Source organism: Acromyrmex echinatior, chromosome 11 (genome assembly GCF_024713525.1).
Source record: "Acromyrmex echinatior isolate Ae372 chromosome 11, ASM2471352v2, whole genome shotgun sequence".
Classification (NCBI taxonomy): Eukaryota; Metazoa; Arthropoda; class Insecta; order Hymenoptera; family Formicidae; genus Acromyrmex; species Acromyrmex echinatior.
Genome location: NC_141862.1, coordinates 9,844,253 through 9,860,694, shown reverse-complemented (window position 1 = coordinate 9,860,694; position 16,442 = coordinate 9,844,253). Strand labels below are relative to the sequence as shown.

General features: G+C 27.7%; 2 protein-coding genes across 3 annotated transcripts; one reads left to right on the top strand and one right to left on the bottom strand.

Moving 5' to 3' along the window:
- Positions 1-111: 111 nt before the first annotated feature.
- Positions 112-4,535, bottom strand: CycA (cyclin A). Of its 2 annotated transcripts, none has more exons than XM_011060243.2 (6): positions 4,018-4,535; positions 3,067-3,555; positions 1,766-1,989; positions 1,426-1,630; positions 745-992; positions 112-551 (listed from the first exon to the last, which is right to left on the bottom strand). In XM_011060243.2, the coding sequence occupies exons 1-6, from the start codon at positions 4,213-4,215 to the stop codon at positions 470-472; spliced, it is 1,446 nt and encodes a 481-aa protein (XP_011058545.1). In that variant the 5' UTR covers positions 4,216-4,535; the 3' UTR covers positions 112-469. The 2 variants fall into 2 exon arrangements, with proteins under 2 accessions (XP_011058545.1, XP_011058546.1); XM_011060244.2 differs by having other exon boundaries at positions 3,067-3,552.
- A 2,135-nt stretch (positions 4,536-6,670) lies between these two features.
- Positions 6,671-15,134, top strand: LOC105148479 (nardilysin-like). Its single transcript, XM_011060245.2, has 14 exons — positions 6,671-6,944; positions 7,653-7,791; positions 8,952-9,062; positions 9,143-9,232; positions 9,836-9,950; positions 10,016-10,230; positions 10,444-10,617; positions 10,703-11,046; positions 11,143-11,631; positions 11,813-11,963; positions 12,414-12,547; positions 12,771-13,152; positions 13,609-14,089; positions 14,244-15,134. Exons 1-14 carry the CDS (start codon positions 6,862-6,864, stop codon positions 14,402-14,404), a joined length of 3,069 nt encoding a protein of 1,022 aa, XP_011058547.2. The 5' UTR covers positions 6,671-6,861; the 3' UTR covers positions 14,405-15,134.
- The last annotated feature ends 1,308 nt before the right edge of the window (positions 15,135-16,442 follow it).

The window sequence follows — 16,442 nt, the reverse complement described above, 5'->3', positions numbered from 1 at the left end:
ACTTGCAATCGAATTTTTAGCCGTTTGCATGTATCGCGTTTGTTTTAATCCTCTAAAAAGTACTTATAAAAATACAATTTCTAGATAATGTCTTGTTTGTCTTTCTCCCTCTTTTTCTTTTTGGCTAGAGTTTCACATCGATATGAAGAAACTCTAAATTATGAAAATTTTTGTTAGGCCATGACTTAATAAGAAGACGATGATACAAGATAATGTGCGATGAAGGTAGGAGAGTCAGGTACCAATTTGCTCTCGCAAAATGTACCGACCCGACTGCAACAAGCCAACAAAAAGAAATAAATCATATGATTTTTCTCCCATTTTGCCAGAATGGCAGATCAAGTCTTGCCCTGATCCCCTCCTCCATTTTCAGTGTATGTAGAGCTGTTTCGGGAGGTTCGTTATTCAATTATTAACGTAAAGACACAGAAAAAAATTATTTTAATCCTGTGTCTGATAATATTTTTTACTAAGCGTTTCCTTCTTCATCTTCGTCCTCGCACGATACCGCCTCGGTACTACGAGGCAACAGCATAGATACATGACCGTATCTAAGGAAAAATTATTTCATTAAAATTTTCAAACATAATCTATCTATAATCTATCATATAAAATACATCTGCGAGATCTCACACACATAAAAAAGATATATGTTATTCTATGCATTTAATTATAGGATATATCAACGGATTATACTATGTGTGTTAATCTATTATATATATAGGTTTTAATATTTGTACTTACTTGCTGCTTCTATACTTCTCCTGTATTGCCGTTTGCTGAAAGTTAGGAGCATTGGAGAAGGTTCTGTTCAAATACGCAATACATTCTTTAAGAGTTTTCAAATTGTATCCAGTTGACAGTTCCAATTCGTGTGGCCAAATCTCTTCACGAAACGTATGCCGCGCTAGTGCTATCGCGGACGCAGCCAAGTGACTGGGCAAATATTGTAAATATGGGTCTCCCTCCAGCATTGACAACTCACATAAGTACTAAAATAACAAAATATGTGTGAAACTTCTTAAAAATTAAGAATGTTACATACATTTTCAATAAAAAATGAAAAAATTATGAAAAAAACTACAAATTTTTCTTATTGTATTTGAAAATAATACAAAAAGTTTGGCAGATGTAGAACCTGGATAAAATACTATTTCAACAAGTTTATATGTTTAAAAAAAATAATTAAGATAAAAAATTATAAAATTTTCATTTAAACTATACAGCAGTATTATTAAATATGAATATTGAGTTATTGAAATATTGTATATTTACATACGTATATAACATTTTTTTTGTACGAAAAATGTAAATTTCTAATTTCAGTTATTTTTTAAAAATTATACATATATCCCTAAGAAATTTCAGAAAATATAGCAACACATTAAATATCCAAATTATTTATATTCACTCATTAAAACTTACCATTGCCAAAAATTTAATTTTATCCGATAAGTTGTTGCTGATACAGTATTCCATAAGAAATGTGACATGTGTCGGTACAGTTAAATCAAACGATAAAACTCTCAATATCAAATTTTCCATTTTTATCACTTGTGTTTTTGAATATGTATCATCCGTGATATATACAAATTCTCCTACATCGGGAGGATAAATCTCCTCGTATTTCCTATTAGATATAAATACATTATATTTTTATAAAATAAAAATTTCATTAAAAAATTAAAGTGTCAAGCAGTTTATGTTCAATAAGAATTGTCGTATACAGATTTTGACAAAGTATGATTATTCAAAATAAACTCACGCTGCAATAAACATAGCGGCAGTCCCAACAAGTTGTAATTTTGATCTTACAACACTCATGTACGATAAAAAGCGATCAATATATGAAATGGCCAAGTAAAGCGTCTCGTCCTGTAATCGATATTCTTCAGCTACCTCTACAAGCCAATCTATCAATATAGATCTCATTGAATACGTAATATCAGGTTGTTTCTTCATATAACCAGGCTTTGGTCTATGTAGTGACTGAAAAAAGATAATAGAAATTTTAATATTGAAATAAATAAAAGTTTTCCAAAAATTTTTTTCTCTAGACATAGAATAAAAGTTATTCTTTTCATAATAAAAAATATTTAAATGAAAAATATATATATATGAAAAATGTATTTAGATTAAACATTATTAACTTAATATTAAATTTCTATTAACTCTTAATACACACAATGATTTTCCTTTACTGCACACAATGGATCATTTGTATTTCAAATTAATTTTCAACACTTTAACAAACATATAAAAATTATTTTTACATATATTTTAACAGCTTTAGAAAGTAATTTGTACGGTTGTGTATTTAAAAAAATTATATATAAATGTTATAACTTGATAATCTTAGTTTTTCAAAGAAAAAGTACAGGATATCAATGACCCAATCATGTGTGTATTAAAAATTAAATCTTTATTTAAAGTTAAATCAATTTACTTTAATAGAGTATTTATAGAGATTTTGTAAAAATTCCTCGAAAATTTCTGGATTATTTCTAGATATTTTTGTTCAAAATTCCAAGATTAGAGAATTTTTTAATGTAACTTTCAAATAAAGGAGTGAAATTGGTGTGCAACATGAAGTATTGACAATTAATAAAGGACAGAGATTCCACAATAAATATAGTTTTACAATAACAGACTACATCTTATCATTTTCTACAATTAGAGCCATACGTAATGAAAGAGCATTATAATGTGATATCAGTGAACTACTCTATTTTGAGTAATGTCTTCTACTGTCAATCTGATTTTTTTTTTAGACAAAACCTGTGAGATATGTAAGAGTATACATGAATATATGGATGCCATATTTATTGCTAACCGATTGTCATTTTGCATTTATTAAAAAAAAAGATTCAAAGAAAGTTTTTAGAAAAAGAATTTAAATTTAAAATGTAAAATTTCAAAAATTTCCGAGTCATGATAAAATTTCATGAAAATCCCTGATTTCCAAGAATAGAAAAGAAATCCCCTGAAAATTTCAGGTTTTCCAGGTAAATATCTCGTTTAATATTAATTTATACAAATTAATATAGAATAAAAACAAGCGTATACCTCTGATGTTCGTAAATAATTGTATATATCAGCTCTATATTCATCTACATCAAAGATATTAATTCTCAATTCCTTATTACATTCTCTTCTGAGTCTATACTCTTCGTTGGAAGAACTGCTATATGTGAGAGATTTCTCCAATGACATTCCCAGGGACATGGGACTATCTTTCAATAAGATATCATCCTTCTTTTTTTGATCGACTTCTTCGATCTTATTACAAAACGCATAAGTAGAAGTGCTATCTATAGTGCATATTTCTAATCTTGGCTGTTCTTTCTCAGATTTCGCTATTGTTTCTTTTACTTCCTTGTTCTCCTTTGAGTTTCTAAGGGCGACAGATGTCTCTTCTTCTAATTTATCCTCGTAAATTTTGAAAGTTGGTTCCTCTTTCTTATAAAAGTCTTCTTCATAAATTTTGAAAGACTCTGATTGCATAGGTATAAATGGTTTAGATTTGACATACTTCTCATCTTTGTAGATCTCCTGCTAAAAAAGAAAGACAGAAGAAATTCTATAACACATGTGAATTTCTGACACTTAACTTTCTGCTGCAAATCATTTAACAATAATAAATGTTCAATGTAATACTTGACTCTCCTCGAAAAATAATCAACTAAGCCAAGTTTTTTAATTCATAATATACAAACTTTTACAGAGTAAAAGTACAAAAACTCACCTTATATGCTAAATTAAACTGTAATAGGTAAAGAGAAGCTAACTTAATCTCTATAATCGCAACAAAGAGATCCATCAGAGAAAAATAATTATGAAGATTGCAACTAATAAATCTTTATTAATCTACAATATTAATTTCAATTCATAACAGCATCGAGATGGAATCTTTCCAGTGTTAAGGCGCGAACGGCATATGTCAGAAACGTAGCTCGCGATGTTTATCGCGGTTTCGAGGAGAGCAAAGTGAGAAAGATGAGTAATGGCTTTACGTACAGGCTTCGTCCCGTTCCGAGGGCAATTGTTGTGCAGAACTCCGAGGACGGCGCGTTTCGCCTGGTGCAACACTTGTGTTTGTGTGCTTACGGCAGCAGCGGCGGTGGCGGCGGCGGCGAGATTTTCCTTCCCGCGTCCGCGCAAATCGCCGGTAATGCGATTCTCCTGATCCTCCTGGTGTATCCTGATTGTAGCCATTATCGCCGTAACTCGCGCGATGATATCCCTCACGCACGAAATTCAGTCAACAACGTGTATGGGATCGTGGAACTCCACCGCCGGGACGAGACACCGGGTAACAATAAAAGACTGTGATAAATAACAACGTGCGCGCGTCCGTCCCGGTTTCTTCGCGTTCCGCGACGAAACGTAGATGCTCCCGAACGTCTCTACAACTGGTCGGGCATGACAGAAATTGCGGGAAATTCGGGCGCACTCAGCAACCAACGAGTCACGGTTGCCGTTTGATTTCAAACAAACGTAACTCCAACAGCTGGCCGCTGGCGGGACGTTACCGAGAGCGTTGCGCGAAATTAACCAATGGCAAGCGTGGGAAACGTATCGGCCAATCGCAGCGTTGCTCATTTGACTGTGCGTTCGCAAACGCGTCTTTTTGCGCGCTCGCGCGTGCGCCGATTTTAAAAGCACTTAAGCCCTATAACGCAATGCGAGGCAATAGTGATAAGAATAGCGATAGGAAATATAGGAATAGGTAGAGAAATAAGAGATAATTGTCGCTTTCCGTTGCACAATACCGTGAAAGAAATAAAAATGCCAATTAATCTGATCTTGTATATAGACTGTAGTATATTCTTCTATTTGCTTCAAGGTAGCACATATAAACAGAATGAAAAATCTGAATGCTGATTGGTAGACTATTATAAGGCGACATAATTTTCGTCCATTTTTACAAAAGTTTTTTAAAGCAATCTTATCATTTTGTTTCCCATACAGCACAAAAGATTGAAGCAATATTACTGCAATGTTGCAATATTGCAAATTGCAATGTAACATTGCAGAGATATTATAGAAATATAAATTAACAATATGCTTGCAAAATGTCAGTAATGTGCTTGTAATATTCCACAAACATTGTAATTCTTTACTTGTTACAATAATAATAATACAAAAATATAAGTTTTTACAATATTTATGTAGTATAGATTTTTAGTTTATCAGTCGTTTTTATAATAATTAATATAATGCATTTTATATTTAAATAAAAAATTTATTGATCTATTATTTGACGGCCATTTTATTAGCTAAATTTTATATTTATTTTAAATGAAATCAAAAGATTGTATAATATCGAGTTTGGATACAATCAATGCATCATTATGGGATAAGACGATAAGCAATTAAGCTGCTGAAATTTATCGAAATATTAATTATGTGATCGATGATATATTTATACCTGAACTTTATTGATAAATTTCATACCGTCATTTTTTAATCGATTTCAATTGATTTGGAGTGGTTTCGAATTAAGGAGAATCACTGCGATTAACTTAATCTATGATTAACTTACCAAGCGACTGACTGTATTATTATATTAATGTGGATAATAGTAGATTTATAGTTTGTTCAACATACATGCTTTATTCTTACAAATAAATTTCCTTCAGAATTAATACTATGTTTATTGGAATATTTTATGATTTAAAAAATTTCATTAAAAAATTGCTTTTGGAAAGCACATATCACTAGAAATGCGATTTGTAGAAAAATTAAAGTTAGTAAGACATATGTATAGAAATAGTTTTTATTTTAGAATCTTCGTAAAAAATTTATTACGTATATACAAATGCATTACGTTGCAATATTGCTGGGAATAGCTTTTTGTTGCAATATAACAAAAAGCGGACATCTTAACATTATTGGAATTTTGCAACAACGATTCAGCAACGTTTCGCAATCACCATGCAATATTGTAATTAATATTTCAGTAAAATCATTCTGCAATGTTTCTGCAATCTTTCTGTGCTGTATGAGTTTATCCAAATTGTCTTTATTTCTAAATGGCATGTAATAAAAATTAAGGTGTCATTTATCGCTTCTGACATCATGATTCAATATGGGTGTGATGACTACTCAGGAGTCTTAAGCCTTAAACACAATGCGAGACAATAGCCCGATAGCAATAGAAATAGCGATAACAATAGCAATAGAAACAGAATCCAACGTTCGGAAATGCATATATATGAGCGGCTAAGTTTTAAAAGTTTTATAGCGCAAAAGAAAACTTTAAGCAAACTAGTTACATTTGAATTTGCAATTAAATTGAATTCGAAAATGGCAATTTTTTGGATGAATTAGATTACATTCTGATTAATTTAATAGATGATTAATAATTATTAGTAATTTTTGTTTTATATTTTGCTATTATAATAAATATTATTAATTACGTACGAAAAAAAATTAGAGTAAACTAATTATAATATACTTAGAAATTTGATTTTAAGTAATTATAAATTAATTTCTGATTATATGTTATATATTATAATTATATTGAAATTGTTCGCTTTTAAAAAGTAATTGTGAATCGCGCCTTATAGATTATCGTAAACATATAATATAAATATGTAAACATATCTAAGATTTTGCTTATTATTTGTTCCTTCTGTTTGTCCCACAATGTACACGAAGATATTGACTGTATTGACCTTTTCGAATTTCGAAGGCATACAAAAAGAATAAAAGTATCAGTTAGAGTGCTGATTAAAATAATCTATTAGAAAGGAATTAAGTTGAAAATCTTATTGAATATCTTATTGTGAGTTTTTTGATCAAAACATATTAAACCAACAGATCTCATTTTCATTCTGATTGTCTGTGTATATCATAATGGAGATTGATACAAGCGATGAGCGTCAAGTCGAATATCTAGAGATACCCATTAAATCAAAGAATGATTTGATGGAATATAGGTAAGATATATGGGAGCAAATATAATACTCTTTCTTAGTAATAACCTTTATAGAAATTTAGTACTAGTATTGGCCAATTAATCATTTATTTTGAGTATTATTAAAAGTATATACTACCCAGCAAACGAGAAAATGGATTAAAATGGATTGAAATTTGTTTCTAATGCGTATTTTAAATAGCGAATACTTTTTTTTGATTTAATTGGATTCAATTAGATTCAATTGGATGCAATTGGATTGAAAAACTTTTCTATTCAAAATTTTGAGTTGAACAGTATTCGCAATTGTGTTGTTGTGCACAGAAAAAGCTAATATTATTTTTCCATGCAATTCCTATAAATGAATAAACATGCATTCAGAATTGAAAAAGCATTCATTTTAACATTCGTGAATCAATATTTCTGAAAATCTGAATCCATTTCAATTTATTTCAATCCATTCTTGTTTGCTGGATATATACATTAACAACTAGTACTTTTAATATTCAAAATAAATGATTAATTGGCTAGTATTAGTATTAAATTTCTATAAAGGAAGTACAATTTCGATCGGTATGATAAGTATGAGAAGCATTAATTATCATAATATGATGATTTTTTGAGAGAAGCATTACATCTTTTACAAGAAATAATTAGGTTTTTCTTATATGATCAATATTCTTAGTGATATATGTTAACATTTCATCATATATTTGTTTTTCAAATTTAGAGTTATCAAATTACGAAACGGATTAACAGCTATGTTAATATCCGACAATGAAAATAAAGATGAAGATGATAGTGACGAAAATAATGAAAAAGATAATGGTCCTTCTGCAATTAAACGAGTTAAAAAAGATGAATTAACGGTATATACAAATTTAATATAATAATAGTGTCATAAGATATGAATTACACAACTAACGATAAATAATGAAAAAATTTTATCAGTTAAATTTAAACTGTAGGATCTATAAGTGCTTATATACATATAAATACTTTGGTGTGAATATATATATATATATATATATATATATATATATAATATATACATACATATATATATATATATTATACATATATATATATGTATCCAGTTATGTGCAAACTGCTTATCAAAATCATTTTCAATCTTGACAGACAATTCTAAATTAAACTAAGATAAATTAAATTAATAAACAATTTAAAGATATTGGTACTAATAAACATTTCAAACAATTGTAAATAATTTGATATTAAATAATAAGTCATCTCGTAATAAACTTATATCAGCATCAAATTATTTACAGTTCTTTGCTCATCTATTAGCATTAATGTCATTAAGTTGCTTATCAGTTTAATTTGTGATGTATTATTATATCCCAGGATTATGTATAAATTAATGGAAATGATTGAACGGTTCTGAGGATTGCATTTCAAGACTGAAAATAATTTTGGCATACAGTTTGCAGAGGATATGTATAGAAATTTATGCTGAAGTATTATTTAATCATTAAGATCCAGCTTAGACCAATAAGACAATTTAATTAGTTTGTATTTTAAATCATTCCTTGTATTCTCCTTTTATATAATATAATTAAAAATTCATTAGAATTGTAATATTGAACAAAGACTTACAAAATCATAAAAAGTATCTATCCCAGTGAACATAAGTAAAGTTGCATGTAACATACCTGTTAGTTGTAATTTCCTATTCAACAATATTACAGGTAATATAACAGGAGTGTATGTTATAGTAATATTGTTGAGTGGGAAACAACTAACAGATACGTTACATATAACTTATGTTCACTGAGTATATCAGTTAGAACCTAAGATTCGCGTATTATTATAGTTTTATCAGAAATTTTTGTTTGAAAAATTTGATTTCTATTATCTGTAAGATATTTTTAAAGATTCATTTCTAAATGCTTAGTTTAAGATTGTTTACGGATAATCCTATTAATTATGCAATATTCATTTTTGACTTAACACTACATGTGTAATATGTGATGTGTAAATGTGTATATATAAATTTTTTTTAACACAGATAGAATGTGGCTTAGACGTGGGAGTAGGCAGATTTAGCGAAACAGAAATTCCAGACCTTTCACATTTTGTTGAATATATGGTTTCTAGAGGATCCGAAAAATATGAACATGTAATTAAAATATGATGCGTGAATTTATTATAAAATTTATTCTTATAGGTATAAATGTTTAAGTATCATTTTACTTGCAGGAAAATGATTTTATTGATTTTATCAATGAGCATGGGGGATGTACTAATAGTGTAACGGATTACGAGCATACAACATTTTATTTTGCCCTGGTGAAAATTTTTCTTAAAAATTTGTATATAATTTTTCAGAAATTTTATGTAAATGTTAGAATTTTTCAGAATTTCTCAATATTATTACTTTTTAGAAAATTTCTCAGATTTTTTTAAAATACAAATTTTAAAATACAAATTGGAATACTGTTTAGAAAGTTTGACTGTGTCAAAGTTTACGTCTTTTCTAGAATTTTGTATTTACAAATATTTTTAGGCCGGAATTATATTCATATTATCTAGTTAACTTGTGATTAAGCTTATTAACAGATATTTCACTCAATGGGCTTCATGACATCATGTCATAGATGAAATCCATTGGATCAAACATGAGGGTGAACCTAACTATAAGTTAATCAGATAATGAAAAACCGAATCTTAGATTTATAAAATTTCTCTGTAATGTATAATGTTTGAAAAAATTTTATCAAACTTTATCTGAAGAAGTTTAAGATATTTTTTCAGAAATACAAATTAAGACATTTTAGAACTCTTATAATATTGACACATATATGAAAAATTCTAAGAAAAGATGTAGATTTAGTTAATTAGTTATTGAAAAGTAATCCAATTAGTACAAAAATTCTGAAAAAATTTCATTAGGGTGGTATTCAAAAGGATCAATTGTTATCAGCTCTCGATCGTTTTACTCATTTTTTCATTAAACCCTTGATGAAGAAAGATGTCATAAAGCGGATGATAGAGACTTTAAGACACGGTAGATAAATTATAATCATAATATTGCTACAAGTTGCAGTCTTTTAATGTGTCATGTTCATATAGAGTTGCAGTCGTCTTTAACTTATGATATATCCAGGAAAAATCGAATAATGATCTCTACCGTACCAGTTGGACATCCAGTCAATAAATTTTCATGGTCCTATACAGTAATAATGAGCAATAATGTGGATGACAACAAAATAGACAAATTATACGATGAACTACACAAATTTAGAGAGCGTCATTACAGCGCTCACAGAATGAAGCTAGTTATACAAGTATAACTTAAATCGTTTATCAAAATGAAAATTATTGATTAAATAAGAGAATTAACTTATAGTAATTAAGTAATTAAGTAATTAAGTAATTAAGTAATTAAGTAATTAAGTAATTAAGTAATTAAGTAATTACTTAATTAAGTAATTACTTAATTTAGTAATTAAGTATATTTTAATTCATAACATATAATATATAGTAGTATCTTTTTATAGGCATCATTACCACTAAATGCATTGGAAAAATATGTTAAAAAGTTCTTTGCTAATATACCAAGTAACTGGCTGCCTCCCGATGACTTTACCAAATTTAAAGACAATATTCCTTTTAATACTCCCGCTTTCCAAAAAAAAGTGTATAAGATTAGATCTGTCAAAGATATCAACCAAGTATGTGACTTGAATACACAAATTAAAAAAAAACTATCTTTATACATCCTAAATAAATTTACAAAACAAAAATTGTCTTTTACAGCTACATATAACTTGGGCTATGCCTTCACTACTGCATTTATATAAAAGTAAACCAAATAATTATATCTTATGGATTATTAAGCATAAAGGAGAAGGTTCCTTAATAGATTATCTACGCAAGAAACATTGGAGCTTCGATTTTTTACATAATAACCCTGAAGACGATTTTGAACAAAATTCTTTATATACATTATTCAATTTTATTTTAGATCTCTCCCATGAGGGACTACAACATGTGTCCGAAGTTCTAGATGCAATATTTTCATTTATTAATTTAATAAAGAGGGAAGGTCCGCAGAAAAGAATTTACGACGAGATTTATAAAATTACAGAAAATAATTTTAGGTAAATCAATTTAAGAAATAAATAGAGACGTGTAGAAAATAAAACACAATAAAATATATTTGTAAAATGTCACTTATACTTGAAAGTTTTTTTTAGATTGTTAGGTAATAATGACTATGTAGACTGTTTGTGTAAGAATATGCATTTATATCCATCGCGCGATTATATAACTGGAAGGTACAATTTCTTCGAGTATGACCCAGAAGCTATACAAAAATGTTTGGATTATTTGGTGCCAGAGACTGTGAATATTATGATTTTCAACAAAAATTTTCATCGTTTTGGATTAAATAAAATCGATCTGTGGACCAATACCCTGTACAAAGATGGGGAGATATCACAAAAGTGGATCGAACGCTGGAAATCCATCGAACCATTGCCAAATTTTCATTTACCATTATCAAATACATTAGTTACTAGCGACGTCTCTTTATTATCGATACCTGTGATGGCTCCAAAATATCCCATAAAAATAGCTGATACTCATTTAACGCAGATTTGGCATTATCAGAAGTTTAGTTGGCCAAAATGTTATATAAACTTCCAATTTATTGCTTACCCTCCGGAATTTCAGTCGCCAAAGACGTAAGTAATAAACATAAAAATTGTAATAATATTACATTGAGTAATAATTATACTAAATATAGTTAATGTACTATTGCAGATCCTATTAATTTCTATCTTGTAATTATCAATATTGTGATTTTTATATAATCATTTATATCTTGTTAACAAAATATTCAGATTATATTTAATGACATTTTAGTGAGGCTTTCATAGAAATGTACTGCAATATATTAAAACAAATATTGAGGAAAGAATTATTTCCAAGTGTAAAGGCTGAGATTGAATATGATATTACTGTCAGTGAGACAAGTATTATAATAGAAATGAACGGATTTAAGGAAAAACTATTAGTAAGTATAGTTTCAAAATATATATTGGAGTTCCAAATATAATTTCAAAGTACCCTGGTAAAAATTTTTCTCATAATTTTTACTCAAATTGGAACATTTTTCAGAAATACTCATAAATATTACAAAGTTTACATCTTCTCTCAGAATTTTTCATACAAGTGAATTCTGAAATTTCTCATCTCATAATTTTTAAAAAATATTTTTTAATTTTTTAGATTTATAACATTTCATCAGAAATTACAAACTTAGAAAAAAATCTTAGAAATCTTACGATATTTTATAATTAACATATATAAAAAATTCTGAGAAAAGATGTAGATTTTCTGAGAAATGTTTCAATTCATATAAAAAATTGAGAAAGTTTTAAAATTATATAGAAATTCTGAAAAATTATATGAAAAATTTTGAGAAAAATTTTCACCAGAGTACAATACTTTATTTATATTGCAGAAATTTTTGCCAATTATTGCAAGTTATATGATGTACTATTCAACTATTGTTTCGAAGCACTTGTTTGAACTTGTCAAAGCGCAACAACTTGAAAGATATTATAACAAATTTATGAAACCTGAAAAACTCATAAAGTATTGAATATTTATTATCGAGAATTATTACAATATTATGCAAGAGTTATAAAATTGTATTAAAATTGTACAATTATATATGCAAGAATTATTAAATTTTTACATAAATTTAAGAAAAATTTAATGATATATTAATCATGATAAATAATATTATAAAATGAATTATGTTTCAAATTATATTTCTGATTAAAATCAATGTATATATTTTTATTCTTTTCCACAGGAGCGTGAAATTATGGATATTGAAGGAAAGTATCCATTATACACATATTGACACATACATTGCTCTACGTGATATTAATTTTGAAGAATTCCAAAAATTTGTGAGATCTTTCTCCAATCATCTATACATTCAGTGTCTTGTGCAAGGCGATATGACGAAGAACCTTGCGATTGAGGTTTTACAAAATTATATGGAAAAGATAAAATGTTCTCCATTAATCTTTAATACGATATCCAAGGCAAAAATCATTCAGATACCCTTAGGCACATCCTATTGCAAATTAAAAAATATGAACAAAACTGATATGAATTCCGTAATAACAAATTATTATCAAGCCGGTATCGCATCGATTGAATTGTCTATGTTAATTGATTTGATAATCGTAAGTATTATATAACATCGCTTCGTATATTTTGAATGCTTGCCATGGAATTCTTGATTGAATTCTCAGCAAACTAGAATGGATTGAAATGAATTGAAATGGATTCAGATTTTCAGAAATATTGATTCCCGAATGTTAAAATGAATGCTTTTTAATTCTGTTTTTCAATGCATTTTTATTCATTTATAGAAATTGCATGAAGCATATTTCTATGCCTTTCAATCTAAAAATAATATTAGCTTTTTCTGTGCATTGTAAATACTGTTCAATTCAAAATTTTGAATAGGAAATAGTTTTTCAATCCAATTACATCCATTTGAATCCAATTGAATCCAAAAAAAGTATTCGCTATTTAAAATACGCATTCGGAGAGAAAAAAATTTCAATCCATTTTAATCCATTCTCGTTTGCTGGGTTCAATTATATCCGTACACACTCATCTATACATCTCTTCAGATTATAATGCAAAAACTATTAACGAATCAACTGTGTATCCGAGAACAGCTTAGTAATAAGGTCTTCTGCGACCGTCAAGATCACAATGACATTTTAGGACTTTCCATTACCGTTCACATTGAGGCACATACATATACAACAGAATATGTGGATCAGCGGATCGAGGAATTTTTGAAGTCATTTAGTAAGATGTTAGAAGTGTTCTCACAAGAGGAATTAAATATTATCAAGGAAACGCTAATAATAAGAAAATTGAAGCAATGTACCAATGGGTTTCTGAAAAATGAAGTAGATAGAAACTGGAATGAGATTATGAAACGGCAATACATGTTTGACAGATTCGAGAAGGAAGCGCATGCAATAAAGAATATAAAAATCAAGGAGCTACGAGAATGGTTTAGATGTACATTGAACGGAGATGATTTTAGAAAATTAAGTTTACATGTGGTAGGAACTGATCCAAAGGAAATAGAAGCGAATGGTGAATATATATATCTATTTAGTTGAATTTTGATCAATATATTTATTTGTTTTCTGATTTTGTGACATTGTTACTTGTTTTGCATTTTTTGTTGTTGTCAGATTGTGCTTGAATAAATTACTAAAACAATTAAAATTAAAAAAATTGGTTGTAGATACTGCAGTGGATTACAATAAAGAACATTTTGTTTTGCAATATATAACCGATAGTCAACAGCATAATGAAACTAAAGATTATCATATTACGAACATAGAACATTACAAGGCAGAACTCTTCATTTACTCATGCGTCGACCAAATAAGAAATTTGGATTAATGGACTCCCCCAGCAAACTCTCAGAAAATGGATTGAAATGAATTGAAATTGATTCAGATTTTCAGAAATATTAATTCACGAATGTTAAAATAAATGCTTTTCAATCCTGAATGCATTTTTATTCATTTATAGGAATTACATGGAGCATATCTCTATGTCTTTCAATCTAAAATAATTCAAAATAATGTTAGCTTTTTCTGTGCATTGTGAATGTTCAATTCAAAATTTTGAATAGGAAATGCAGTTTTTCAATCCAATTGCATCCAATTGAATCTAATTGAATCCAATTGAATCCAAAAAAAGTATTCACTATTTAAAATGCGCATTCGGATAAAAAAAATTTCAAAATCCATTTTAATCCATTCTCATCTGGGTCCTACTTCTTTCTTACGATAATAATGTTCTTTTTTATTCAATGAATATTCAAATTTAGTACTAATCTTTACATAAGAACAATAATATTGCAATTAGTTTTTCATACTTATTACCTTTATTATTATTTTCGACGGGCTATATTATTATAATAGCTAATTATGAGAAATATTTTGCATCTTACAACATGAAATATTCGAACTTAATAAAGTTAAATGCAGGTAACTTCAATTAAAATCAGAATTTGTAAGCTTTACACATTAAAATGATTATTTCTTTATTTTAGCATTTCTGAATAAAAAAGTAATGGCAGTGTTCTTTTAAAATGTAAATACCCGAAAATGTTTCATATATAATTATATATAAAAATATATATAATCATATATACAATTATATAAAATTGTATGTAATTATATAAAAATTATCATATTTATATATATATAATTATATATAAAATATGTCTATGTATATAAGATTTTTTCTCGGAATATTGTTAGTATTCTATAGTAAAGTACTTAATATTTTAATACCTTCAACATTTCAATTAAATGGAGCAAAATTTAATTTTCACTTATGTGACGCATCATAATTTTTTATTTTGATGAATACATATGTGTTATTTGTTCTTTTAAGCGAAAAATGTATACTTGACTGATATTATTTTATTTGTGTATTATTGCTTACTATAATAATATAAATCCTTGGTTTATATTCATTTCAATTGAAGAATAAATGAAATATGAATAACATCTCTTTAATTATCACGATTGATATTATTGTGTCATCATATTTATTCGTATAATGTATTATACATCTTTATAGATGATAATGCAAATCTCTATAGAGATGTCATCGGAATTTTAGAATTTTTCACATAGACCAGTGTATCGAGAAATTTCTGAAATTGTTTAATAAGATGTTGGGAGAAGAGAGTTATCGGAACATAAGTGATGTCAAGGAAGTGTTAAAAGAATTGAATGTGATTATATCTGTTAAATGGATTTCTGATAAACGAAGTAGATAGAAACTGGAGTGAGATTATGAAACCGCAATACATGTTTCAGATTCAGACAGATTCGAGAAGAAAGCGCTAGCAATAAAAAATATAAAAGTCAACAAGCTGAGAGAATGGTTTGCAAAGCAAACACTGAATGGAAGTAAAAGACAATTATAAGCGTATATGCGATAGGAAATAATCGAAGAAGAATATAATTAAGAAAATAACCCAGCACAAAAAATTGAAGCAATATTGTTGTAATGTTGCAATATTGCATATTGCAATGTAACATTGCAGAGATATAAATTAACAACATGCCTACAAAATGTCAGTAATATGCCTGTAATATTCCAAAAATATTGCAAAACTGTAATTCGAATCTTTGATTGTTACAATAATAATAATACAAAAATATAATTTTTTCTAATATTTATATTTGGTCTTTTAGTTTAACAGCCGTTTTTATAATATAATAATTAATATAATCTATTTTTATATTTAAATAAAAAATTTATTAATCTATTATTTGACGGCCATTTCATTAGCTAAGTTTTATATTTATTTTAAATATGAAATCAAAAGATTTTGTATAATATCGAATTTGAATACAATTAACGCATTATCGGATGAGACGATAAGCAATTAAGCTGCTAAAAACGATTTATTGAA